At 30.3% G+C, this 27,323-nt stretch overlaps 1 protein-coding gene across 1 annotated transcript in view; it reads left to right on the top strand.

Moving 5' to 3' along the window:
• The window catches only part of LRP1B (LDL receptor related protein 1B), a 2,378,573-nt gene that overhangs the window by 2,151,630 nt on the left and 199,620 nt on the right, over positions 1-27,323 (top strand). The window contains exons 67-68 of the mRNA XM_031963676.1: positions 12,053-12,169; positions 22,145-22,251. Of these exons, the coding sequence (XP_031819536.1) occupies positions 12,053-12,169; positions 22,145-22,251 (224 nt within the window). The remainder of the gene's footprint in view (positions 1-12,052; positions 12,170-22,144; positions 22,252-27,323) is intronic.

Raw genomic sequence — 27,323 nt, 5'->3', positions numbered from 1 at the left:
CTGGATTTGCTAGTCTGAGGGTCATGGGTAAAGGTCAGAAAGAAACGTGTTCTCTCCACTATCTTGGCTCTGCTCCCCCTAAAATTCTCAATGACTATTACATTGATCATAGTCCTTACAACTTTCAAAGTGGTTTGTTTTTACAGCATTATTGTCATTGCATAAATTGTTCCCCTGGTTTTGATAATTTCAAGGTTATATAAATCTTCATATTTTTAATATTAATGATATTAGAGTAAGAATTATTTGTCTGGTTCTGCTCACTTCACTCTTCCTCAGTTCATACAAATCTTTCTAAATCTTTCTGAAATCATCTATTTCCTCGTTTCTCACCAACATGATGATATTCCGCCACATTCATATACTACAATTTATTCATCCACTCCTCAATTATTATATATTTTCATATCTTCCAATTTGTTTTACCATCATAAAAGGAAGGGGTAAAAATCATTGTATACATAAATACCGTTTCCCTTTATCTTTGATCTCTTTTGGCTATAGACTTAGCATTAATACCTCTGAATCAAAGGATTTTTTATTCTTTTTAGGAACTTTTTTGTTATGATTCCAAACTGCTTTCCAGAATGGTTGTATATCTATGTTTCTGTTTTTTTCACAGCCCACCCAACATTTGTTATTTTCCATTTCTAACATTATTGTCATACTGATGAGTGTGAGATAGAAACTCATAATTGTTTAAATTTACATTTTTCTAATTAGTAAAGAGTTTGGAGCATTTCAAATCATCATCATTATTACTAACATTTATATAGTACATACTAGGTGGTGCCAAATATTATGTATGCTAAGTGTTGACAATTATTAGCTCACTTTATCCTTACAACAACCTTTGATGGAAGGGGGTTAGATGCTCTTATTATCACCACTTTGAAGATGAGGAAATTACAATACATAAATATTAAATGACTTACCCAAGGTTCAACAGCTACTTTGTGTCTGAGGCCAAATTTGAACTCAGGTCTTTCTGACTCCAGACCCAGTGCTCTATCCATTGCATCACCTAGATGTTGCCATTTTTCATACAATTATAACTGTTCCAACTATATCATTGATTACTTAGGTTGATATAGAACAATGTTGTCTTCTATAGACAAGTATTTAATTCCTTTCAAAACTAGATTCTAACTCTAGATTCACTTTACTTGCAAACATTTTGCTAACAATGGCATCTTCTTGGGTAACATCCTATTTGTTATTATCTACATCATTTGTTTAAATATACATACATACATATATATACATACACAAACACACATAAAAATATGTGTAATATATATATATATATACCTCTGATATAAATATATAAAATATATATAATAAATGTTTATGTGAATGTATATACATATGTGTGTATTATGTGTGTTGTGTATGTGTATGTCCTTAGACTCTCAAGATTCTATATAATGTTCCTGAGCTGCTTCTGTTTGCTTTGTTGCTTTTATTTATGCTATTTTTCTTGCACTATTTTCTCTCTACCTTTTTATACCTTTCCAAATGCTTCCAGCTGTCATCTCCACAGGAATGACCACAAAATAAAATTTTTTGTTCCTGATCTCTCCCAGATATTCAGTATTGATTAAAAGCCCTTCTAATTCTGATATTTGAACATATCAAAGTATGAGATCTCCAAATCAATATATCAACAAAGTTGCCTTCTCCCTTTTCCTTGGTCTTTTCCTACTCTCAATTTCTGTTTCTGTTAGTGATATTCATCCATATTTTTTTTCCTACTCTCTCCCCTAATCAATCAGGAAATTTTATCTATTCTGCTTCTAAAATGTCTCAGATCTATTGACTCCTCATTTTTTATTACTTTTTGATGCTACTTTTAGTCCATGGCCTCTTTATCTTTCATTACTCTTTTCCTATTATAATAATATCTTTTCTTTGTCTATTCAATGTCCACCAGTGTGTCTAGTCCATTTTTTATATTTCAAGCTAATTAATTTCCAAAGTACAGACCAGCTCTCATTACCTCTATGCTCAAATATCATCAGAAGCATCATTCCCAAACTTCTTTGTCTCCCATTCCCAGTCCTCCAAAAAGTTCCCTTAATATACCTTAAATTACTGTTAAACTAGATTATTTTTCATTCTCTATACATTCCTCTATCTCTGACTTTGATACACAGTTCTCCCTACATCCTGACTGTCCCTTCCCATGTCTTTGTCATTTCAAATACTTGAGTCCTAGCTCAGATGCCTTCTCATCTTCTATATCCATTAGCTAGAAATAATAACTTTCCTTATATTTATTGTAGTATCTTGCCTAGTCTCTCTCTTTTCTTTCTGACAATTTCCCTTGAATCAACAATCAGAAAACTTTTATTGTGCCTCCTATAGTTCTGGGGCTATTTGATACTGAAGATACAAAAATAAAAGTGAAACTATTCCAAAGAAATATGTAAAGTTTAGGGGATGGTAGATGGATAGCATTCATCAAGAAGCATTTATTAAGCATTATTAGGCAATATATTTGGAGCTATCATATATATTATAAAAAGGAGGCCAATTTCATTGATGTGTATAGTAAATGAAGAAAAGAAATAATTCCGGTTGGTAGTTAGAAAATAGCTTTAGATAACTTGGATGTATCTATAAATCAATGGAGATTTTTGATCAGAAGAGTGACATGGTCAAAACTAGGCTTTAAGAATATTGTTTTATATTAATTTTCACTATGGATATTGGTCGATAATTTTCTTTCCATGTTTTAATTCTTGCTGGTTTAGGTAGCAACACCATATTTGTGTCATAAAAAGAATTTAGTGGGACTCCTTCATCTGTTTTTTTTTCAAATACTTTATATAATATTGGAATTAATTGTTATTCTATAAAAAAATGTTAGAACAGGTTGATTTCAGAAAACCTGAAAAATACTTACATGAGCTGATGCTGAAGGAAGTTAAGCAGAACCAGAAAAACATTATATATAGCAAAATCAAAGTTGTATGATGATCAACTATGATAGATTTTGTCCTTTTCAACAGTTCAGTGATCCAAGGAAATTTCAATACACTTTAGATAGAAAATACTATCTGAATCCAGAAAAAGAACTATAGAAATTAAATATGGATTAAAGTGTATTATTTTCAACTTTTCTTTGTTTTTTTTTTCTTTCTTATAGTTTTCCCCTTTTGATCAGAGTTTTCCTTTCCAACATGGCTCATATGGAAATATGTTAAAAAATGAATGTATATGTATAACCTATATCAAATTGCTGGCTAGTATGAGGATGGGTTAGATAAGAGAATGAGGAAGAAAAAACATTAGAACGCAAACACTTATAAAAAATTAAAGTTGAAAACTCTTTATATGTAATTGGAAAAATAATATACTATTAAAACAAAATAAAAATATATCATTTTGGTTGTTGTAACAAGGATAGAATGAAGAAAGGAACTGTAGATATTTAGACCAATTAAGAATTTATTTCACTGACCTAAAATGAGAGGTGATTTAAATGATCCCAACCATAAATATTGTGGGGAAAGTGTCTTTTCAGTCATTTCATCCCAAACTATTTTCTACTTACTACATACACACAAATTCATACACACAAATTCATACACACAAATTCATACACACACACACACAGACAAATAATTTGACATGTGCTCATTTTTCAAATTTGTCTCAGGTTCTATAAGCGAGATTATTGAATACAATAGACAAACCCTATAGTTGTAGCCTACAAGGGTAATTCTAATCTTTTACTTATTTGTTCTAGTATCATGAGTTCATCTTTAAAACAACTTTAAAAATAAGTTTGTCTATTTTTACTACACAATCTGCCATGGCTGTGGAAAAGAGACTAATGGCTGGAATAGTGGGACATTTATAAATGAGAAATAGCCTACATTGGCAAAGGATGTATGTAGCTGTTTTTATTATACCTAATTCAAATCATTCTTTCCCCCCTCACTTTTATAACTACAGAGTTACCTTACAAAATTTAAAAGATAAAAATAAAGAAAAATTCTGTCAAGTGCCATGGATGGCATTGCAGAATATAATTTGACACTTTGTAAAATAGCATAATAGGAATTTGAAAAATTTCCACTAAAATTATATTGCATTGACATGTAATTTCAAAAATGTCATTATTTGGGTTTTTACAAAGCTATCTTATTGTAGATATGCTTTTTTATAAAGCAAATATGTCATTGGTAATTTGTTTTACTTTACAAGCCTCTCTTCTCTGTACCTGAAAGAACAATATGAAAGTACCAAAAAAAATCAAAATTCAAAAGTGAAACAGAAGTAGCTAGAGCCCACTGGGAATGAGCTGCAGCTGGCATTGTTGTTTTGAACTGCTGGAGCAACTACAAAGGCTTTCTATGCTTCTCTACGAGAACAGGTTGTAAGTGTAAGGGCTCATTGCAGAACTATATCCTGACTGATGAAAGCAAGCATATAATTAATTTATAGGTACTATCTAATGTTTTAGAATACAGCCCAGTCTGCAGATTTCCAGATAAGGCATAATAATAGAGGGTATGAGAATAAATAAATATACACATGCATAAGATATGTATATTCATACATATATACATACACACATACATACAAATAGTATATGTTTAATTAAAATTGCATATATTTCCCATTTAAAGTATGCCCTTTAAGTAAATCATCCATTATCTTTCACTGGAATTGGACTAAGAGAGACAGGGAATCTTTCTTAAATGTTTACAAAGCAGTGACTCTAACCTTGTTACATAAAATGATATAAATCATAATAAATGTTATTAGTAATAGGGACATTTTAAAATGTTTCTCATAGCAAAAATGCTATTTGCATTTATCTAGAGCTGACTTAAACAAAATAATGACCTCGTCACTTTGGAGAGTACAAGAATATGAGAAAATATGGCCTAACTCTTTGAAAAGTTAGAGCAAATATTATTGGCCAATCATTTCAGTATGTCCAACACTGCATTATTCCATTTTGGGTTCCCCTGCTAAAGATAGTGGAGTACTGTGCCATTTTCTTCTCTACAGAAGAAACTGAGGCAAACATAATTGACATCCCAGGGTCACATAGCTAAAAAGTACCTGACATCAGATTTGGTCTGACTCTAGGTTTACTGCTTTATTCACTACCCTGCCTAGTTGCCCAGAGCAATTATTAAGCACTTACTATTTATCAGACATCATACTAACTGCAAATACAAGCAAAAGAAGGCTTACCTTCAAGACATTTTTATCCTAATAAAATAATATAATATATAAGAAGGACCTAGAAAGGGGAAGAGAATTCAGCCTCTTGTTACCTGGTAGTTGGCAAGAAGGTAGAAAAATATGAGTAGTGAATTGAACGAGAAGTGAAAGTGAACATGACTAGAGCTTTTCATGAAATGGAGGTTTGTACTAGGGACTAACATATCATTAAAGAAAGCCCCAGAATTGAAACATTCTGAGGGGAGCTTGGTGGCTTGTGAGAAAGTAATGATTAGAGAGTATAGGACTAATTGAAATGTAAGAAAATGTAATAATATATCAATATGTATAAATGTTAAAATTTACATTAAGTGTATGAGTTTTAAGGAAAATTCAGAACAAAAATTACTTATATATTGTGTTCATTTAAATCATAAATAAAAGCATAAGTGGAGGCATATTAACTATGGAAGTTTGATCAATTCTGGATTCTACATATTGAGGATCATTATAAAGGGAAATCTGCGAAGAAGTTACCAGGTTAGAAAAAATCCCCCCCTCCACCAAAAAATCTCATGATTAAAGTTAATACTCAATTATTATCAGTGTCTTTCTGTGCTAATAGTGGGTCTATGATTTCTAGATATATAATAATTTCTTCTTTGTTAAAAAATTTATTACATTTCTATCAATTAACAGATAATATTCCTGAATTGGAATGTTAAAAAAAGTCAATATCAAAAAGAAAGAAAAATTCAAAGTCCTTAATATCTTCTGGTTCATAAATTAATTTCATTCTTAATGTATTATAAAAGTTATTTTAAAAATTATATTTCCACAAAGGTAGACATTAAAGGTGTAAGGATTTAAAATATGAATTTTCTGGTATTATCTACACTAAATGAATTGCTTAATGTCAATTTACAAGTAATACTGCTCCATAATTCATATGAGAAAAATGAAAATGCAATTATCTGATGGTTTTACATATGTACCTTAGGCAAATGTTTATATACATATATATATATGCATATTAAGTATAACTTTTCTAATACATGGTTTAAGCATATATATTAAGTATATTATATAGTCTAATATAGAGACAGCTGAAAATGGAGATAGACATAGATGCAGAAAGAGAGGATAGAAATAAATATAAAGACAGAAATGAAGAGAGAGAAATGGTGAGCTGATTACTAGCAAGAGAAAAAAAATACTCAATAGGTAGCCAATATGTTTTGCTGACAACTCTTGAGATATCTAGAGAATATGATAATATCCTCAAACATATGGAGTGAAACTCCCATGGTGAATTTGTGGATGAAGAATGACAAGATTTGGACATGGTTTATACAAAAACTTGTTTTGCAAGAGTACATTTGCCCAGGCTTTTTTTTTTTGCTTGCTTTCCCAATGGGTAGAGGAGGGGAAAGTGAGAGAGAGAAAATTTGATATGAAAATATAATAAAATTGAATTTAAAAAGAAATGATGAGAGTTGAATAAGAGTGCATAAGTCATACTCTGCATTATGAGAGGGAATGTCCAAATCAATGAAATCACAGCTATATTGGAATATATGTATATATTATGTACATTATATGTATGCATGAACAAACAAGAAGAGTATTTATGAACTACTTACTACTAAAAAGCCCCTTATTAAGTGTTTATGTGCATATAATATAAAGTTAAAAAAATCTATTTTAACACATATTTATAGATGCCATATGCAAACCAAACCTTACAATATACTGATACATTAGATAATTACATGTATTGCTTTCAATTGGTGAACAAAAACGATAATTAAGTTACTACTTGTAGGCCATGTTCTAGGAATATAAAGACAAAGAATGAAATAATTCTATCCACTTTTAAGAAGCTTACATTTTTGGGGGGAAGACATCATGTACATATACAAGTAGAAACAGAATAAATACATACTAAAAAGAATTCTTAAATACAAATATATTGGAGGAGGGGCACTAGACAGTGTCATTAAAAATGTTTCCAAAAACTCTATTTTCATTGATAGTCTTGTAACTGTCTATAAAACATGTTATATCTATACATATGATAGGCATCATTCTTGACAGTAGTCAAAAATGTGTATAATTTAGTCACATTGATTTGCTTTTTCATGGCTGATGAAATGTGCCTCTTTTGACCTATTATACATTTTTTTACTTAAAATGCAAAAGTGTTACATAAAAATCTCTTGTATATGCTAACATCCCTGCTAAGTATTAGTTGTTAATGAAAACATTTCTGTTATATATATTTATTTAATATTATCTCAGTGGGAAAGGGACGCATAGAAAGCCTGGTTGTTTAAGATGAAGTGTCATTTAATTCTCAGATTGAAATAAAACTCTCAGTACATTCAAAGATCATGACATTTCACAAAACCCTGTGATTCATATTCTGTATTATGAATATTTCAAATGCTATGTTTTCCATAATGTAGCTGGTGGATGTATATTATTAGACTTTAGTTATAAGCTTTCAAAGGAACATTATTATATAGGGAGTTGTACTCAAATTAGTATTTGTGTCAGAAAGGATGCACGTGATATGAATTTGAAATAAATGCATTGAATTTCTACAGAGATCCAATACTCTCATTATTACTTTTAGCATTTACTATTTTTAAAGTGTCAGATTGTGCCAGCTATGCATGATAATATATAACAAAGTATATTTTCCATACATCATTGGTAATCTGAAATTATACTCTCAGGACAAATTAAAAATATTATAATTTCTAATCCTGAAGCTATCATCTTTCTCCCCTATCACTAGCATACTTCTCAATTTGTTGTGCCCATTTCTTTTAATTATTACTATTATATGCCCATTCACACAAATTTGAAACTTAAAAGTCATTTTTTTGATTAATTTCCCCTTTGTCTCCACAACCTCCCACCTAACCAGGTACCAAGTCTGATCTACTGATGTTACTTTCCCAATGTCTACTCTACCCTCTCCATTCAGATTGCTACACTCTCTCAGTTCTCATTACTTCTTTCCTGGATATTTATAGCATCTTCCTAATTGTTCTTCCTAGTCTCAATCCCTCTTTCTCTCAAAGCACTTTACTACCAGACATTTTGTTAATGTGGATCTAATCATTTTCTAATACATGTGTGAAGTTTAAGCATATATATTAAGTATATTATGGTTCATAGCATTATAGACAGGGAATAGACCTGAGATTTTAGTGTAATAGAGAACACATGGGTATAGAAACAACCTATATATGGGTGAAAACCTTTTCTACAATACTGTAGCCTTAGAGAGTTCCCTAAATCACTGAAAGAATAATTGACTGGCCCCAGGTTACACCGACAGTATATGTCAGTGACAGGATTTAAATCCAGATTTTCCTGGCTTTCAATCTGACTTTCTTGCTAGCATATCCAGCTTTCTCTTTTATGGCTTTTAACAATTTGCAAAGAAAAAAAATCCCAAACTCTAACTTGGCAGTTAAGATTTTCCCCTACAGGTTCAATGTATTCCTTACACATTAATGAACTAAACCAGTGCTAGTAAAAATATCCTATCACTGGGGGTTTATTCAAACCTTTTTCAGTGTGACAGAACTTAGAAATTGTTTTTCTCTGTTATAATAAGTTTTAAATATTAGGATCATTTCTGTGCTCCAACAAAATATGAAAGAGGACTTTTTCTTATGGAAAGGGGTAATTTATATACATGTAAGCCACTTTTTTACATTATCCTTTATTTTCAATCATTTAAGCAAGTATTTTATGAAATACCTTTTGTGTTTCATATATCTATGTCTCTGTGTTTATATATGCCCATTCACACAAATTTGAAACTTAAAAGTCATTTTTTTGATTAATTTCCCCTTTGTCTCCACAACCTCCCACCTAACCAGGTACCAAGTCTTATCTACTGATGCTACTTTCCCAATGTCTACTCTACCCTCTCCATTCAGATTGCTACACTCTCTCAGTTCTCATTACTTCTTTCCTGGATATTTATAGCATCTTTTCTATATATCTTTTAAATATTACTTTATATTATAAAAATATGATTAATAAAAATAAATGCCAATTTTATATTTCTTATCCAATATCCAGGCCCTTCTTTTTTATTGTTGGACCTAGTATATGAATGATCACTGAATGAAAACAGAAGACTTGGGTTCCCATTGCTGTTGTAATACACTTACTAGTTATGTAATTCTCAAAAACCATCTAATCTCTCTGAGCCTTGATATTTTCATCTTTGAAATGAGAATACTATCTAACCTATCTACTGTATGGGATTTGTTACAAACAAACATTTCAAAGGATCTTAGAGGATTCCATCACATAGTTTAGTCTATAACTTTTTTTATAATTTTAATACATAAAATATCATTCAAATATGTTATGATAAGTATTAATTATAGCTTTTTTTTTCTTGTACCTAGTCTTTTACCACTTACCCATATAAACTTTTTGGTGTTTTTAATTTGACATTGAAGATAGTTTGTATTTGTAATATGCATATATTTTTTTACAAGAGGTGTCATGGACCAAGAAGTTAAATAACTTGGAAACATAAAGTCCATATGATCTTACCCAAGTCAATAAACTTATCAGTGTTTACATATACATAACTATAATAGCACTGCATTATAGCATAGGGGTTTTGACAAATAACTTTATATTTATATATAGATATTTTAAAATGAAAATGTAATTTCAAAAAGGACTTGTTAAATAATTGTAGAAATATATGGAAACATAGTAAAATAAGAAAGAAAATCCAGACAGAATATTCTGATCATAGTCCTAATATTTTGAGATTATAGAGTGATTTCTTAAAACTTTTGTCTGATCCAATAGGACTGATGGAATAAATACTAGATAGATTATTCTGTTGATTGGTATGGCATTTGTTAAATGCTCTTAGGTGTTAAAATATATCTTTTCAGATCATTAGATCCTAGTGCAATCAACATTCAATAGGTAATAAATCAAGTTAATATGGACTTGTTTTCCTCATCAATAGCCAAAAGAATGAACATATATTCAAAACTAAATTATACGCCAAAATTTCAGACCAACCCTTAAATTTTGGAGCTTAGACTCTACTTAATGTGTTCTTACTTTTGTTTTTATTTGCTCATAACATTACCTATATCTACATAAAAAGAGACAGAACATAAGAGAAAGAATAAGGGAGAGAGAGCTAAAATAAGAACAAGAGCAAACAGACCGCAGACAGAGAGAGGCAGAGAGACAGAGAGAACAGAGAAAGAGAAACATAGACAGAGTCAGTTTAGAATATACAGAATATTTGCTATATAAAACATTAGGAGGGGAAAAGGGCTATAATGATAATAGCCCTGATTTCAACAGTTTATAGTCAAATGAATATATATGATAAAAGGAATCAAATAAAAGCATGTCTACACAGACATGTCTAAACACACCAGACAGACATATTAACAAAAAGGAATAGTCAATCCTTAGTTATGTACAGGTTGATTATCTTTAGTCCCCGGAAGCTAGATGGTATAGTAAAAAGAGTTTTGGCTTAGACTCAGAAGAATATGTGTTCAAATACTGTCTCCAACATTTACTATGTATTCATGGACAAGTTACTTAATCCTCAGTCTCAAATTGCTCATTTTTAAAATGGAAATAATAACAGCATTAAATGAGAAAATATAAAGTACTTTTTAAACCTTACATAAATACTAGCTATTAAAATTTTTATCTTGAATTTGTATCATGTTTAATATAGTTAACATACACCAATGATCAACTTAATTAGCCATTTCTTATTCAAATTTATGTTTACATGAAGTTTTAATTCCTAGCAAGATATTTCTCAAAGGATATTTTCCTTTGGTGAAGGATGTGACATATATTTTTCTGTCTGTGTATGTTTATCTAGTAGGTATCTCTTTAATTATCTCTCTATTTAAATATATACATATATTTTGTATGTGTGTGTATAGATGTGTATGTGTGTAGCAGCTAGTATGTGACATAGCTATAGGCCTGGAGATTAAGAAGGAAATTACTACTATGGACATATTACTACTATGGATATATATATATATATATATATATATATATATATATATGAGAGAACAGATAGTTGAAATAAAAAAAGGTATTTCTTATTTGGGAACCACAAACAATATAAGTATAAAAACTAAAACTAGAGCTAGAGCCACAGACAATATAATTATAAAAACTAAAGTTATAGCTGTGTTAGAAAAGATAGTTCTTGTAATCCTCTTCTTGAATGCATTGGGCAGATCTTCATTTCAGCAGACTGATGGGTGTCCTGCTGATTATCCTTTAGATGGTTAGAGAAGCACAATATGGTCGTGAGGCTTAGTGCTGGAAGATAACTTAAGGTCATCCAGTCTAACTATTGGATTTCACAGTGAATAAAACTGAGGTACAAAGTATTTCAGTAATTTGTTCAAGATTACAAAAATGGAAGAGTCAAGATTTGATCCTGGATATTCTGACTCCAATTGCATTTCCTTGGTACTTTATCATGTGATTCTTTTTTGTTCCAATGAACTTCTCCACTCCTACAGCTCAACTCCAGCTTTTCTTGCTTATTAGGTTCAAACTCAGATGTCTAATAAGGCATTATTATTAAGCATTTATATTTAGTGTTAGTGTTATAGCTTTGCCATGGTAATATTAATCTTTGCTTTGGGGCTATTATTCAATAAATAGTTTAAAAGATTTTTTTTAACTGTCAACAGTTGCAGATCTCTGCATAGCTATGAGCACAGTGATAATTTTCTTATTAATGCTACTCTTATCAATGCTGTCTTTATGCAATCAAACATTGAAATTATGATCACTTTCTTTACAGATAAAAAGACTTGTGGACCTCATGAATTTCAGTGCAAAAACAACAACTGTATACCAGATCATTGGCGTTGTGATAGCCAGAATGATTGCAGTGATAATTCAGATGAAGAAAACTGCAGTAAGTAACTCTCAATTAATATCCTGAAGCTGAAAGTTTATTCAACAAGCAAGACTACATATCTTTAAAAGAGATAAAGTATAAATTATATTTTGTTTACCCCATAGCCTATTTTTTCATCTATATGGTCATATTTAGATAAGGATATTCCTATGAAATTTATCAGATCTAAATTGTAGTATTTGTGACACAGTCCTGAAGATTGGTTAAAGAAAGTATCATGAGGAGTTAAGGCGTCGCATTAATTTTTGATAATAAAAGAAGCCTCTGGTGCATGTTGATATGAAGCTGAATTATATAGAGGAAGGACAAAAATATTTTCTAACAGACTTAACAGATTTAATTTCAGCCTTTTAATGTTATTAATTCCCTTATGCATACTATTTAGTGGAATATCATCTAGCCTCCCTGAGAACAGTTACATAGTTCATTTTTTAAAGTAGATACTTTTGAGCATATAGTTTAAATGGCTTTTCTTTAAAATAAAATAAAACTTTAAAAAAGTTGTTCTCTTTTTTTGTCAAAATAGATTTTAGTAAAGTAAGAATAATGATAATAATAATAATGTTCAATCAATTTGCTTCCCAAGATAGAATTCTAAAAATGCAACATTACTTTCTAAATCCATATCTTTAATCTATTTAAAAGGCAAAATGAAACTCATATCATACTGAACTAAGATACTATGTGATTGTTTATTATATAAAGATAGAAGTCCAACAAACATGTCTTAAGCACAACACTATGCAGATTCCAGTATTTATCATAGAGAAAAACCAAGGGAAAAAAACAGAAAACAGTCCCTAAAGATCTTATCTTCTATTGAGAAGATATTCATGTGTAATACTACATGTGATCATTTGGTGATAACTTGTACTTGTATAGCCAGATAGCTCACAATAAGCAAGCATTTATTGTGTTCCAAGAACCTTAGATAAAAAGAGAGGCAAAAACAGTCACTGACCTCAAGGAATTTATAAACAAATGAAGGATGAATCAAAGTAGGTACAAAACAGTAACAAAGAAGGGAGGAACTCAATAGCTTAGAGCACTGGGGAAAGCCTCAAATAGAAGTTGATTTTTGATCTGTGGGTTACCTAGGTGGCGCGAATCCAGCTTAGATTCCAGAAGACTCAAATTTGGCCTTCATAAGAGACTTGGCCAGTGACCTTTAGACATATTTAAGAAATACTCAATTTGCCCAGTGTGGCTGAATTGTATAATATGTGGTGAGAATAAAATGTAACAAGAGTAGAAAGTTAGAGGCCAGGTTATGAACAGTTTTAAATCCCAAGCAGAGGACTTTGTTGTTTGATTTCAGAAATAATGGGGAGTCATAATGAAGTTAATTTTTCAGAACTCATCTACATCTATAACTCAATATTGTGTTTTCCTAGCTGTGGTTACCATTTAATCTCCCAAGAAACCTAAACAGACTTCTAGAAATCAAATCTTCAAATATAACCTATGTCATATCAGTTCAGTTATAACCTGTGAATAAATTAGCTGTTTGGTCAGAAAAACAGACTTAGCAGATTTAATTTCAGCCTTTTAATGTTATTAATTCCCTTATGCATACTATTTAGTGGAATATCATCTAGCCTCCCTGAGAACAGTTACGTAGTTCATTTTTGTTTTGGTCTTTGTTCCTATTAATTACTTAATTTGAACATTATATAGACACAGAGATATCAATATATGGCCTACAATTCACAAGTGACCCACAACATTCCTGAGTAAAACTGAATCAGATTAAAATGTAATTGGAAAATATTTAATAAAATAAATAAAAATACACCAAACATTGATAACAGTAACACATGTTTTTTTTTTGTTTTTTTTTAAGTCAATATGTATCTTACAGTGTCAGTTATGGTTAGTGATACCACTGATATAGCTGATACTGATGAAGCATGGAAGAGGTAACAATGCCCCTTTTATATATGCATGGCTCAATCTTTAAGAAATAAGAGAGCCTGCAAGAGGTTTTGTATGGGGGAGCATGATATATTGGAAAGAATGTAATACTTGGTTAAAGTCTCACCTCAGATGTTTACTGAGTGACGACAAGCATTTAATATGATCTCTAATCCTCAGCTCTTAAATGAGTTGAATAACATTTTCACTATTGACATAAAAAAAGATTGTGAAGAAGGAACTTTATAAAACTTAAAACGTTATATAAAAGTGAAGTTTTATTACTATTTTGTTTTAAGATTCTGTTATTCAGTTTTCCCTTTAGATAATTAGAAAATATATTAATAATAATAATAATTAATAATTAATAATAATAATTATTAGTCTGGAAATTATGTCACTAGAATAATGATATTGGGTTAAGAGTTATTTTTTCTTACTCATTGAACTATAGCTTTAGAGCTCAAAGGGAGCTTAAAGGGATATTCAAATCAACTCCAGAATTATGAACCTGGAATCTCCACACTATAGTGCAATTATTGCCTATCCCTGAAATTTAGGGAAATATAAAGGACTTTTAACTTTCTTTGTAAATGTGTTTAGTTGTAAGTTTCAGCAAGATATTGAAATGAAAATTCATTATAAACTGTCAGCTATTCAGAAATAGAAGGTGAGAGGTCAAAGCTGAAGGTATAGAATTTGGTATAATTTTGTGAGGGTGATAATTGAACTGTATATCAGTATTTACTCCCCTAAGATCAAATAATAGAGAAACAACAGAACAAAGAGCTTAAAAGAAGAAAGTAGTAAAAATAGCAGCTTTAACACCAATAGACATATGTGTAAGTGTTGATGTGTCTATATATTTATGAATATGTGGATACATACATATGCATATAATTCAACTCAATTCAATAAATGATTAAGTGCCTACTATGTGTCAGTAGGGACACCTAAATGGCAGAATTGATAAAGAAAATAAAGTCTGGAGTTAGGATGACTCCTCTTAAGTTCAAATTTGGCCTCTGACACTTTACTGGCTATACGGCTTAACCTTTTTTGCCTCGGTCTCATCTGCAAAATGAGTTGGAGAAGGAATTGACAAGCTCCTCCAGTATCTTTGCCAGGGAAACTTCAAATGGAGTAATGAGAAGTTGAACTTGACTGAAAAATAATTGAGCAATAACATGGCAAGAATTATGTTAAGAACTAAGGTTATAAATAAAAAAAAGAAAGAAAACCCTTGCCCTCAAGGAGTTTACAATCAAATCTAATGACCACACTCAAAGGGAATCTGGGAAGTAGGAAGAGGAGCTGGAGGGTACCCATTCTTCAAGTTAATATATGCTTTCATGGAAGGGAAACCAAAGAAAGAAACAGATGGAAAAGGGAAAATTATCTAAAAAATTAAAATTCATTTTTTATAAAGAAGGCCCCTAATAGTAGTCAATACAGTATTATTCTTTATTCTCTAAAAGTTTATTATAATAATTAGCATAGATTTAGATATTGCTTTAATGTCTGCCATGATCTTTTCAAATATTACCTCATTTTATTCTCATATTAACCTCAGAGAGTAGGTTATATTGTAATTCCTATTTTCAAATGAGGAAACTAAAACAGGCAGAAGTTGTAATCTGCCTAGGCTTACAAAGCCTGTAAATATCTAAATTTGGAGTTGATGGTTGTGTCCAATGAAAAATGGCAAACTGTATCTACTCTGCCACCTATCTGCTGTTTATAGCCTAAAGTAAGTATTCTCAATGAATTTAAAAAAAAAAAGTAAAAGAAAAAGAAAAGTTAATGAAACCCAACAGAATAAAAAATATGTTGTCAAAAAAAAGAATAAACAACAAAGTGTATACACTAAAGAGAGTGAATTATCTTGAGTAAAAATTGGTGATATTTGTCACAAGAATTTTTACTGGATAAGCAACAAAATACATCAGAATTAAATGTAATATATGTGCATATATATATATATATATATATATTTATATAATACATAATATGTAAATATATTTACATATGTAATATATAGAGAGACATAAGACAATAAGTTAAAGAAGATAAAGAAGAGGATTAAGCAAAATCAATTTACATCAGAAAGATCAATGCTGTTATTTTGTAAATCTATCAATTTTAATTTAAGTATCTTTTTTAAATTATATTTTTCTCAAAATAAATTGAGTAAATCATTGTTTAGAGAACTGGTTATAAAGGCAGGAAGTCCTGTCCCATCTGGGAAATATAATAGCATCCTCAATCTGGGCAAGTCACAGCTTCTCAGGAAGAGATCTTGTTTGACCATCAGAGACAGTGAGACCTGCATTGCTAGAGTTTTCTCACCCAATAGTTCCCAGTGCCAATACAATCATAGATCTAGTACCTATCTTCGTTGTGAATTATTAGCAATTTACTTTGAGGGCAACACACTAAATCTAGTAAGAGTCTAGTATAAGTTTCAACAGAAAGTCTAGTTCTCTACTGTTTTTATAATTGAGATGAGAAAATAGTAATACTCTCAAGATTTGCTCCCCAAACATTTGAGCACACACACACACAAAATTGTGTACAAAAATAAACATAATAGAAACTAATATAGGATAAATATTTGTAAAAAAAGTTATATGAAATCTAATTATAAAAGGAAGAGGAAATATAATTTTTATTTAAAACATCTTTCCTAATATTTTGAACCTAAGATTTTGACAGAAAATATTTTTGTTTTATAAAAAAATAACTTTGTACTTTTAGACAAATGTCAGGAAATACTATACTGGGTAACTTCCTTTTAAAACTCTAAAAATGGCCTACAAATACATCTAAGGTATTCTTGATGAAAATATAAAAAGGGAAAGAATGGGGCTTTTTAAGATGACTTTCTACATCTACGTATGTGGTTGCAAAGAGACTAAGATGTTATGAAATCCTACTCTCAATTATTTGTTGATTTAAATAAAGTATCTTAATAGAACAAAACACAGACTTTAAGGGTCTCTTGAAACAAGATAGCTTCCATGTATTTATTAAAATAATTTCAGACTTTGTGGCAGGTGTATCTTGAAGATAATTATTCACTAATTTTCTGAGTATTGCTATATTAAGTAAGTTGTAAAGCAGAAGGACATATGAAGACCTGTTATACTTTTTTAGTGTTATAAGTCTTACTATGTACAGTCTAAAGCAAATAATAAGTTTATCTCAATGATTTTCAAAAGTATTTGTATGTGAAAGTATAATTAATCAAACCAGTAGTTATGCAAAATTCATTTGAATTAGTCTATTATATATAGTCAATCTGATCTCCTTTTACTCTCATCTCCACTCATCTGCTTTCCTCTATTTTCTCCTTTCCATATTTATTTCTTTCCTCTTACAATATCAAAAACCTCTATTTTCTAATATAAGTTGATCATGTAATAATTTGTATTGTATTCATGTGTGCATGTAAAATGTTCCTAATGTTTTAATGAATGAATATTGAAAATTTTGAATTTTCTATCTCTTTGTATATCTATATATTATACAATTTATAATATTAATAGCTAACATTTATGTAACACTTACTATATGCCAGGCCCTGTGTTAAATACTTCATAAATATTTTCTTACTGATTATCACAATAGCCTTGTAAGGTAGGAGGTATTATCATCCTCATTTTTTTATATGAGGAAACTGAGACAAATAGGGATTATGTGACTTTCCCAGCATCAAACAACTAATTAGTGTTTGGGGCCCAAATTTGAATTCAGTTCTGCCTGCCTCTAGTCCAAGTGCCACCCAGCTTTTCCAGGATATATCATGTAATATATAATGCATATACAAACATATGTATGTAAGAGAGCATTATTAATGATCCCATTGAGTTAATTCTTATGTACTCATAGTCTCCTATTTAATTCTGCATCCATTTCATCTTCTTCTATGGAACCTATACTATATTGACAGATCTTATAAATGAAAAATACGTACACTGCAAATTATATATATATATATATATATATATATATATATATATATATATCCACATACATATATATTAACAAAAAATAAAGTTTCTACTGGTGGAATGCATAAATGATTAAGGGAATTTTTTATAATTGGAAAATTTCGACTGTTGAAAAAGCCCACCTCTGTGAAACCCATATTCTTTTGGATATATAATCTGACTGCAAATCTTAGAGCATTTAAGATTCAGAAGAATCCTGAACCATAATTTAAAAAAAAACTCATAATGGTTAGAAACATTAAATTACCAATAAAAAGCCATATAAAAGAATTGAATTAATAAACAGTTTAAAGGACTGGTTTGCTTTATATATATAATATATATAAAAATATAAATATAAATATATAAAAATATATAAATATATAAAAAAATATAATATATATATATATATATATATATATATATATATAGGCATTTAAGTGAAATTAGTTGAAAAAAAGAAATGAAGAAATTAACAAAATACTGTTTTAAATACAATGTTTTTCCATAAAATTTTCATAGCTGCTGGTAATAGGTCACTATGTGCTTTAAGGGTAACTTCTGTGCTTGAAAACAATAAAATCTTATTAGTATTAGAGTTCTGAATTTGACACTAAAAACCTAGAAACATGAGGGAAATCTCACCATGACAATTTTTTTTTTATTTATCAGAATGAACACAAAACATTTTTCCTTCCCAGTTATTAGCCATACAGAATGTGTCACCTCTTTTACATTAATAAAAAATAAGTAACTAGCAAAATAACAAAAGTGGAAATAAAAATGTTTGATTAAAATACTGTGTGTTAATGATATATATGGAGACAATCTATTCCTACTTTATTTGAATGTCTAGTAGCTTCACGCTACATCTATATCAAAATATTATCTTTGTATTCAAGTTGTGTTAATTGTTCAGTAACAATCTCTTCAATATTTATGTTCCTATATATACATATACTACATATAACTTTTTTCCTCCTGAGGAAGTTGGGATTAAGTGACTTGCCCAGAATCACACATCTAGATCAGACCCAGGTCTTCCTGACTTCAAGGCTGGTGCTCTATCCACTAAGCCACCAGCTGCCCCATATATATATATATAACTTTTGAACTCTTCAATAAAATATCATAAGATATCAGCTAAATAGGTATTTAATGCCAAATAATTTCCAAATGTTATATATTGTTAAATCCAAAAATAAAATGGTTCTCTAGCACAGTTCTATTTGAAAAGAGCACTGGACCAAGTCAGGAAATCTAAATTATAGATTCAGCCCCAACTATAATGGTGTTACTGTGCCACTTAAACTCTCTGGGCTTCAGTTTTTGCATTGGTAAAATGTTGAAGGTTGGGCCAAATAACTTTTCAAGTTTCTTCTACCTCTCATACTATGATTTTCATTGATGCTTTTATTTCTAAAAATTTGCTATTGACTATAGTTATATATATATATATATATATATATATATATATGCTCTTTTCACTCTCTCTTGATTTAGTGCTACTTCAAAGTCAAAATAAAGCACTTCATTCAGAAATTAAACTAATTAAACTTTTTTTGATAGCATTTTGATACAAACTATAATATTTTGTAAATATTCTTTAAAATGTTTGTCTACATTAACTGGTTAATTTCAAGCCATCCATCATCCACTTCCATAAAATAACTATCTTATAATTACCATACCAAGGTTTAAAAATTGACCTCATCTTGAAATTTGCAAAGATCAGGAAGAACAAATGCATGAATAGAAATATCAATTTTTGTGGCTTCTTCCCAATTAAATATTTTTTTCTTCAAAGGAATGAAATAGGACATTTTAAATAACTGCTAACATTTATACAATTTTTTTTTTGTTTTATAAAATTCCTTACTCATAGTAATATTATGGAATAATTTCTTTAAGTTACTGTTATCCTTGGGACAGCTAGGTGATGCAATGGAAAGACTACACAGCCTAGAGTTTAGAAGATACATGTTCCTGACTTCAAATCTGTCTCCACATATTTAGTAGCTGTGTGACCTTGGGCGGGTCATTTAACTGTTTGCCTCAGTTTCCTCATGTGTAAAATGAGCTGGAGAAGGAAATGGCAAACCACTCCAGGATCTTTTTCCAATACCTCAAATGGGGTCATCCCTATTTTAAGGAAAAGGAAAAAAATGCAAGGCTCAGAAAATTTAAAGAACTTAGCATAGTCACACCCCTAGTAAGTATCAGAATTAGGACACAAACTCACTTTCTCTGATTCCAGAGCCAATGTTCTTGTGACACTACACTCCATCTCTGTATTACACAATTTGAGGCTAAAACCACAGAATCTATTTTATTCAACAAAGTTTGTGTTTGTTTATAAATAATTCATTCCCCATAATCAAAAGCAAATTTGCTGACATTTTTCAAAACACAGAGCCAGGATGAGACACATTAGCATGGGAAAATCTTTCCCACTCTTAATTTCAATTTTTTAATTCATTTGCTTCTCTAGCACCATACCTAGGAACAAGAGAAATAAGAATGGCATAATGAAGTTTGTTTGTTTTCAGAATCAGCATGTGCTTTATATTTTTAGGGAGTAAAATACACACATACATACACACATAAAAATGTGTGCCATTTTTATAATCACAAAACCACAATGGTTTTTGATCCATTCATAAAGAAAACTGTGTCAAAGCCAGCAAAACCATAACTATTTAACATATGACAAACAATTTTGCTTTCAATTAACATGAATGGGGAATTAAAACATTAAGGGGCAAATTAATCTTTTTTTTTTCAGTAGAACCGCCAAAGCATACTAAATTATAGAGTTCTGATTCATTTGTAAGGAATTAGACATAACCATATGTGTAATATTTATTTTCACTTCATTGCTTTAAAAAAAGAAACCGTTATTTTCTATTACTTTAGCTTTTCAGCTTCCTTTTACAATGTTGTTTTCCCCACTTCCTGATAAAACCGAATGTGTCAGTGAAAAAAGGAAGGGTGAGAAGATTTTAATGTAACTGGAGTTGCAAGAAAGGGGAAAGTAAAGATAATTCAGTAAACTAGAAGCCACAATGTGATGAATCTTCAGTTTGGTGCTCACCCTAGATAGGAATTTGTGCTGTCATAAATCTAGGCAAATGATATATGTTTTAGAAACATCTTGAGGAGGGCTAAAGTGAGGATGAAGGAAATTGTCTTCTCATGCAAATTTAAGATGGAAGAGGGATTGTCTATAGGTAATATTCTCCGCACTCCCATCTATGAAAGGCATTGTACTGATCGGATTAAGTATAGAAAAGATGCATATCATTCAGTTATTTAAAAGCACTTGAGAAGTTCATCTTAACCTACCAACCAAAAAAAATAAATAAAAAAAAGACTAATAATCGAAGTATATATGTTCTTCAGATGATAATATGCAACTGGGTGAGCTACACACAAAGTTAATACACACACACAGACACACAGGCATAGCTATATACTTAGATACAAACACACACATAATCTTCCTACATGCTAGGTACTATGCTAAATAATGGAATATAGTTGGGAGCACATAATTGACATTAAGTAAAGAAGGATTTGGTTGAATAGAAGGATCAGAATAGATAATAAGGAAGTAAGGAATGGAGACTCCTCTTCCCTCAGATCCTTAGAATTGTCCCATGAATACTGTCTATAAAATGTCTGTTTAAAATAAATACTTGTAATGGCATAACTTCAGCAGCCATGAGAGTCATTATTATACCACAATTATATGTAGATTTTCATAACTTCTTGCAATTTGGCTGTCTTTTTTATTAAGAAGTAAGGTATTTATCTTTTGTCTGTTAGCCAATTGTTGCTTTAATGTCACTTTCTATTCATGTCTTTTAAAATAAGTCTGAAAAGTCATTATAATATATATTGTAGCTTCCCGGTGGGGCATTTTTTCCTACACATTTGCTTTGCTCGGCTAACTTCCAATTTGCTTCTTAATCTGATCTCATGATTTATGCTATATACATTTCAGAATACAGTAGCACATAACAGACTAACACTTTTTAATTTTTTTTTTATTTTTGTTTCCCAGAGCCACAGACCTGTACCTTGAAAGACTTTCTCTGCGCAAATGGGGACTGTGTTTCTTCAAGGTTTTGGTGTGATGGAGATTATGACTGTGCAGATGGCTCAGATGAGGTAGGCAACTCTGCAAAATGAAAATAAACTGAAAACAATTCTCTAGAACCACATTTGTAATTATTATTATTCAGTCCAATGAGTGTGACTAGGACAGATATGAAATTGCCCTTTACTCCTAACACATTCAGATAAGTGTTACAACCATCCACTAAGCTACACATAGTCAGCATAGGGAATAGTTCTCATGCTACTATTGACAGTTAATTTTATAGTGTATTTTACCTCAAGTGGTAGATGGCTCGGTTGGGAATAGATGTTTAGAAACTTTATTCCCCATAGCTGATGCCCTTGCCATCTGTGAATTTGTCCATAAACTTGCTGCAGTATTTACAGACACGGTAATATTTTTATGCATTTTAAACAGTGGCTTGTCTATAATTTCTTTTCTTCAAGTCTATTGCCTTCAATATGAACTAGCAATTTTCCTTAGATGCAGAAAACAGATCATTTAATATATGGCCATGCGCACATGCCAAAGCGAAAGATTAAGCAATTATTTTGATAATTTAATGAAAATGAAGGTGATGAAGGTGATTAGCTATATAAGAAGATGAAAAAGATAAGCTTCATACACATTCTATAACAAATAGTTTTGTTAAAAATATTTATTGTATGTCTAAATAATAATGATAATAATAAATTGTATTTATTTAGTACTTTAAGATTTGTTAAAATGATAATGTTTTCAAGGGCAAGAAAACATTTTTGTGAGAACACTTGGGGTTTCATATAAAATGCCTGAAGAAGCCTTAACAAAGACACACATATTCACATGTATATACATATGTACATATATATGTATAGAGATGCATTGGAATTCTAAATACTTGTGTAGCTTTTTTTTTTTAATTTCAGTGATAGATGTGAAGAGAGGCACATCCCTACATTTGAAACATGATGAGGGAGTCTATTAATATAAATATCATTTTAGAACTTAAGGAATCAAAGTTTCTCACTTTTTTCTCTCTCACTCAGTCTCTCTCTTTCTCTCTGCTCTCTCTATTTCATATGTAATATTCTTTAATATTTTCTGCTACCTAGAGCATCTGTGAATATAATCTGTATTCTTGATCCATTAATTACCATTTAAATAGTAAATGAGATTTAGTAGGTTTAAAGATACTAAATGGATGGAAGTCATTAATAATCCTTTTTTTAAAAGTATCATTGTTGATATCTGTACTTTACAGCCATTAATAGCATTTCTTCAATTGGTGTCAATAGGTACCCTATAGCTATATGCTTGAATTTCATGATTCTTCAAATCTATTTATTTTACTATCCATCAGAAATTATTCCTGCCAACACTGAAATGCATTAAACAGTGATTGCATGTAGTTTAATACAATGGACAGGGAATTTCTATTGTATCCCCAAAACATAAGCTGTATTTGCAAAAGAAATATGAGATGTAGTTATCATATAGATAATTCTGACAAAAGAAAACTGATTTACTCGCAAAGGAAATTTATGGAAACTTGTTAAAAATCATCTAAAGTTTGCTATAAGAGATCATCAATTAAATACATAACAATAATGCATTGAAAAAATGTGATCATGTAAAAAGTGGCTAGAATTATTGCCTTTTTTATAGTTACCAAAACATAAATTGATCCTCTGTTAAATATAACTCTAACATTGCCCTGAGCCGCCAAGACAAATGATTTTATTTTGATGTTCCTGACTTTTCAAAAATTTGCTATAGCTACATATAGGATAGGAACCAATTCTAACTCCATTCACTGTAACATGGTTTCCAAAAATAGGATTCATATTTTGTGGGCAAAATAGTGATTGGGATATAGGTTGGGATAGGAAAGAATAGGATAGAATAAAAAAAGGAGAGGAAAGGAGAGGATGGAAAGAGGGAAGAAAAAGGGAGAAGTGAAGAGAGGATGAAAAGAGCGGAGGAGAGGAGAGAAAATCTCAAGTTTTGAAGATACCTAAGAAGTAATTTACTTTCACCTCCATAGGAACCTCCTGTCCTGCATATTTGTCACATGGACTCCACTTAAATACCTGCAGTAATAGAGCTGACAGGAAGGACTGAAACATGATCTTACAAAGCTTTCCGTTTCCCTTTAGAACAGCTTTCATTATTAGGAATTGATTTTATTTCTTCTAAGCTTCAATTTCCTGATTCCACCTTTGACCTCTGACTTTGTTCTTTGAAACCAAATAAAAGAAGTCTAATTCTTCTTCCACATGACAGCCTTTTAAATATTTTAGTTAGTCAATGAACAGACACCTTTAAAATGCCTTCTGTACCACAGTTTCTGTTAAGTACAAGAGATGGAAAAGAAAACATGGAACTATCCCTGCTAATAAGAAAAATTCATTCTATTAGAAAAGACATGCAGTATATATACAGAATGACTGGAGAAGTCATTTAATCTCGTTATTTAGGATTGTTATTATTATTATTACCTTAGGTTTCAAGTAAAGAATCCTAATTCCTCATCTATACAATGAGCTGGAGAAGGAAATGGCAAACCACTCCAGTATTTTTGCCAAGAAAACCCCCAAAGGGTCCACAAAGATTTGGGCTTGTCTGAAACAAATATACAAAAACAAAAATTGATAACAGCTGTCATTTTTCCAAACTCTTAAGTCTTCCCTTCTCAAGAGGTAACAGTGTGGTACAGTGAATAGAATAATGACTTCACATTCTGGAAGACATGATATGTTCAAATCCCACCACAGATATTTATTAGCTATGTGAATTTGGGCAAGTTCTAACTACCTCAGTTTCCTCAGATGTAAAATGAAGAAAATAATAACACCTATATCCATAGTTATGATGAGAATCAACTGATATAATATTTATAAAATATTTAAACATAATGTCTATCACATTGTAGGTACTTACTAATATCTTGTTTCCTTCCTTTCTTTTCTTCCTTTTCCCTTCCCCCCATCTGGTTTCTACTCTGGTTTCTTTCCTCCAAGTACTCTCCAATTGCCAAATGTCTTTTTTTTAATGTGGCACTCAAACTAACTTAGAACTTCAGTAGTCAATCCAACCAGGATCACTCAGCATGACTTTCATTTCACTCTTTTGGAGCAACCTTTTTTTTTCATAAATATAGTCAGGGATCCTATTAACTCTGGATATATATATTTTTTTAATTTATAAGGATTTTTTTCTCTCTTTTCCTCTCTATAATAAATGTAGAGTTAAGCAAAACAAATTCCCACATGTCCATGTCCAAAATGTGCATTTCATTCCATCATTTCTCTTCTCTCACAGTCCTATAGAATCATGGTCAATAATTAGCTTGATTAGAGTCTAAGTCTTTGAAACTTTTTTTTTTAATTTTTAGAATTATTATTGTAAAAATAATTTCCTTGTTTAGTCTTGATCAGTTCATAAAAATCTTTCCAGATTTCTCTGAAATTATTCCTTTCATAACTTATAAAACAGTATTCCATTAAATTCATATACATAATTTCTTCAACCAGTTTTTATTGTTGACTCATTAAGTTTGGAGAATAGTAAACCTTCAACCTCCACCTGATTCTTTGTCATATTACTTGTTTATAGTTATGTCTTCTATTCTATACTCATTCCATTAATTTTTAAAATTAAATTCAAAATTCCACATATATTTTTATTCATTTTATCCCATTTGACTAAGATCATTTTTAATTTATTAAAATTTCTTATAGATTCCAGTTCTTTCATCAGAAGTCAAATGATCTTAGAAGGCTTATCTTTTATTCTGAGATCCATAAAATCCATTTGTTTAATTTTTCAATTACTATACTTCAAAATGATGGATTTCTTTTGTAAGTGTATATATTTTATTTTGCACATTTATTATTCTGAAAATGAACCAATAGGTTGAACCAGATTGCCCTAGGGATCTATGACACAAAGAATTCCAGAAGTAGAACATTAGGTAAATCTTATGAGATAAAAGTCATTGGGAGAAAATTCAAATTTGTGTCCTTAAGTACAAAAATTCAGTTTCATCATCTTAAAATGGAGTAGGTAATCTATTCTGAAAAAGCTATGGGATGTCTAATGGATTATAAACTCAATACTACTAAATATTAAATGCATTAATCTGAAAACAAAAAAAAATTGATCTTGATTAATTTATACAGGCTATTCTTGAAAGGCATTTATAATCCAGAGAAGGGAAGCCAGAACAATGAAGCACTGGAATCCACAGCCTGTGAGGTCTCTGAAGGAACTGAGAATGTTTAACCTTCAAAAGAGAATATTTGAGAGCATCATCCTCACATATTATTATAGGGATTCTTTTTTTTTTTTTTTTGTATGGATTGATATGCATTGCTTTTGAGATCCTTTCCATTTCTCTCATTCCATGATTTTGTGATTCTATTATATCACCTCAAGGTTTTTGAGTAATAATTTAAAGAATTGACTTTCTTTTCTGTTGTGAAAGTAAAGGTGGTATATGACCATCTCAGGTCTTGTGGAACTTCTCCCATCTGACACAAATTTTCTAATATTCCTGAAAAATAGAGCTATAATCATGATTACAAATTATTTTAGTTTCCTAGAATATAATTTATAGATCAGACCTGATCTGGTAGCTTGAGTTCTAAACAGTAAAATTCTGATATTTTTAAAATCCATTATAGAGTTAGGTATTAGCCCTTTTCTCTTAATTCTGCAATCTAAAGTTGTAAATCATGCTTAAAAGCAATCATGAATAAAGGAAGTATCCTGAAAAAAAATTATCAGTACTTAGAAAAGGGAAGTAAATGACAGAAACAAATCTAATTGGATGATTGGGAACAGGTGTTTGTGTGTGTGTGTGTGTGTGTGCATGCGTGCACATGTACATATATCTGTATGTGTACAAAACACAATAAGTATATAAGCAGACATACATCTACATATGTATTATACATATTATATATATATATACATGTACATGTGTATACATCTCATGCATGTATAATGATTTTGAATTGATAAGAAATATACATTAGAAATTCAATCTCTATTTTTTCTTTCTTTTAGAGAAGATAAATCATATTAGTATCTGTTCCTTAAAATAGAAAAGTCATAAGTAGATTTGTAATTTTAATTT

Source organism: Sarcophilus harrisii, chromosome 3, assembly GCF_902635505.1.
Source record: "Sarcophilus harrisii chromosome 3, mSarHar1.11, whole genome shotgun sequence".
Lineage (NCBI taxonomy): Eukaryota > Metazoa > Chordata > Mammalia > Dasyuromorphia > Dasyuridae > Sarcophilus > Sarcophilus harrisii.
Note: the sequence above shows the minus strand (reverse complement) of the source record. Positions and strands in the feature narration are given on the sequence as shown.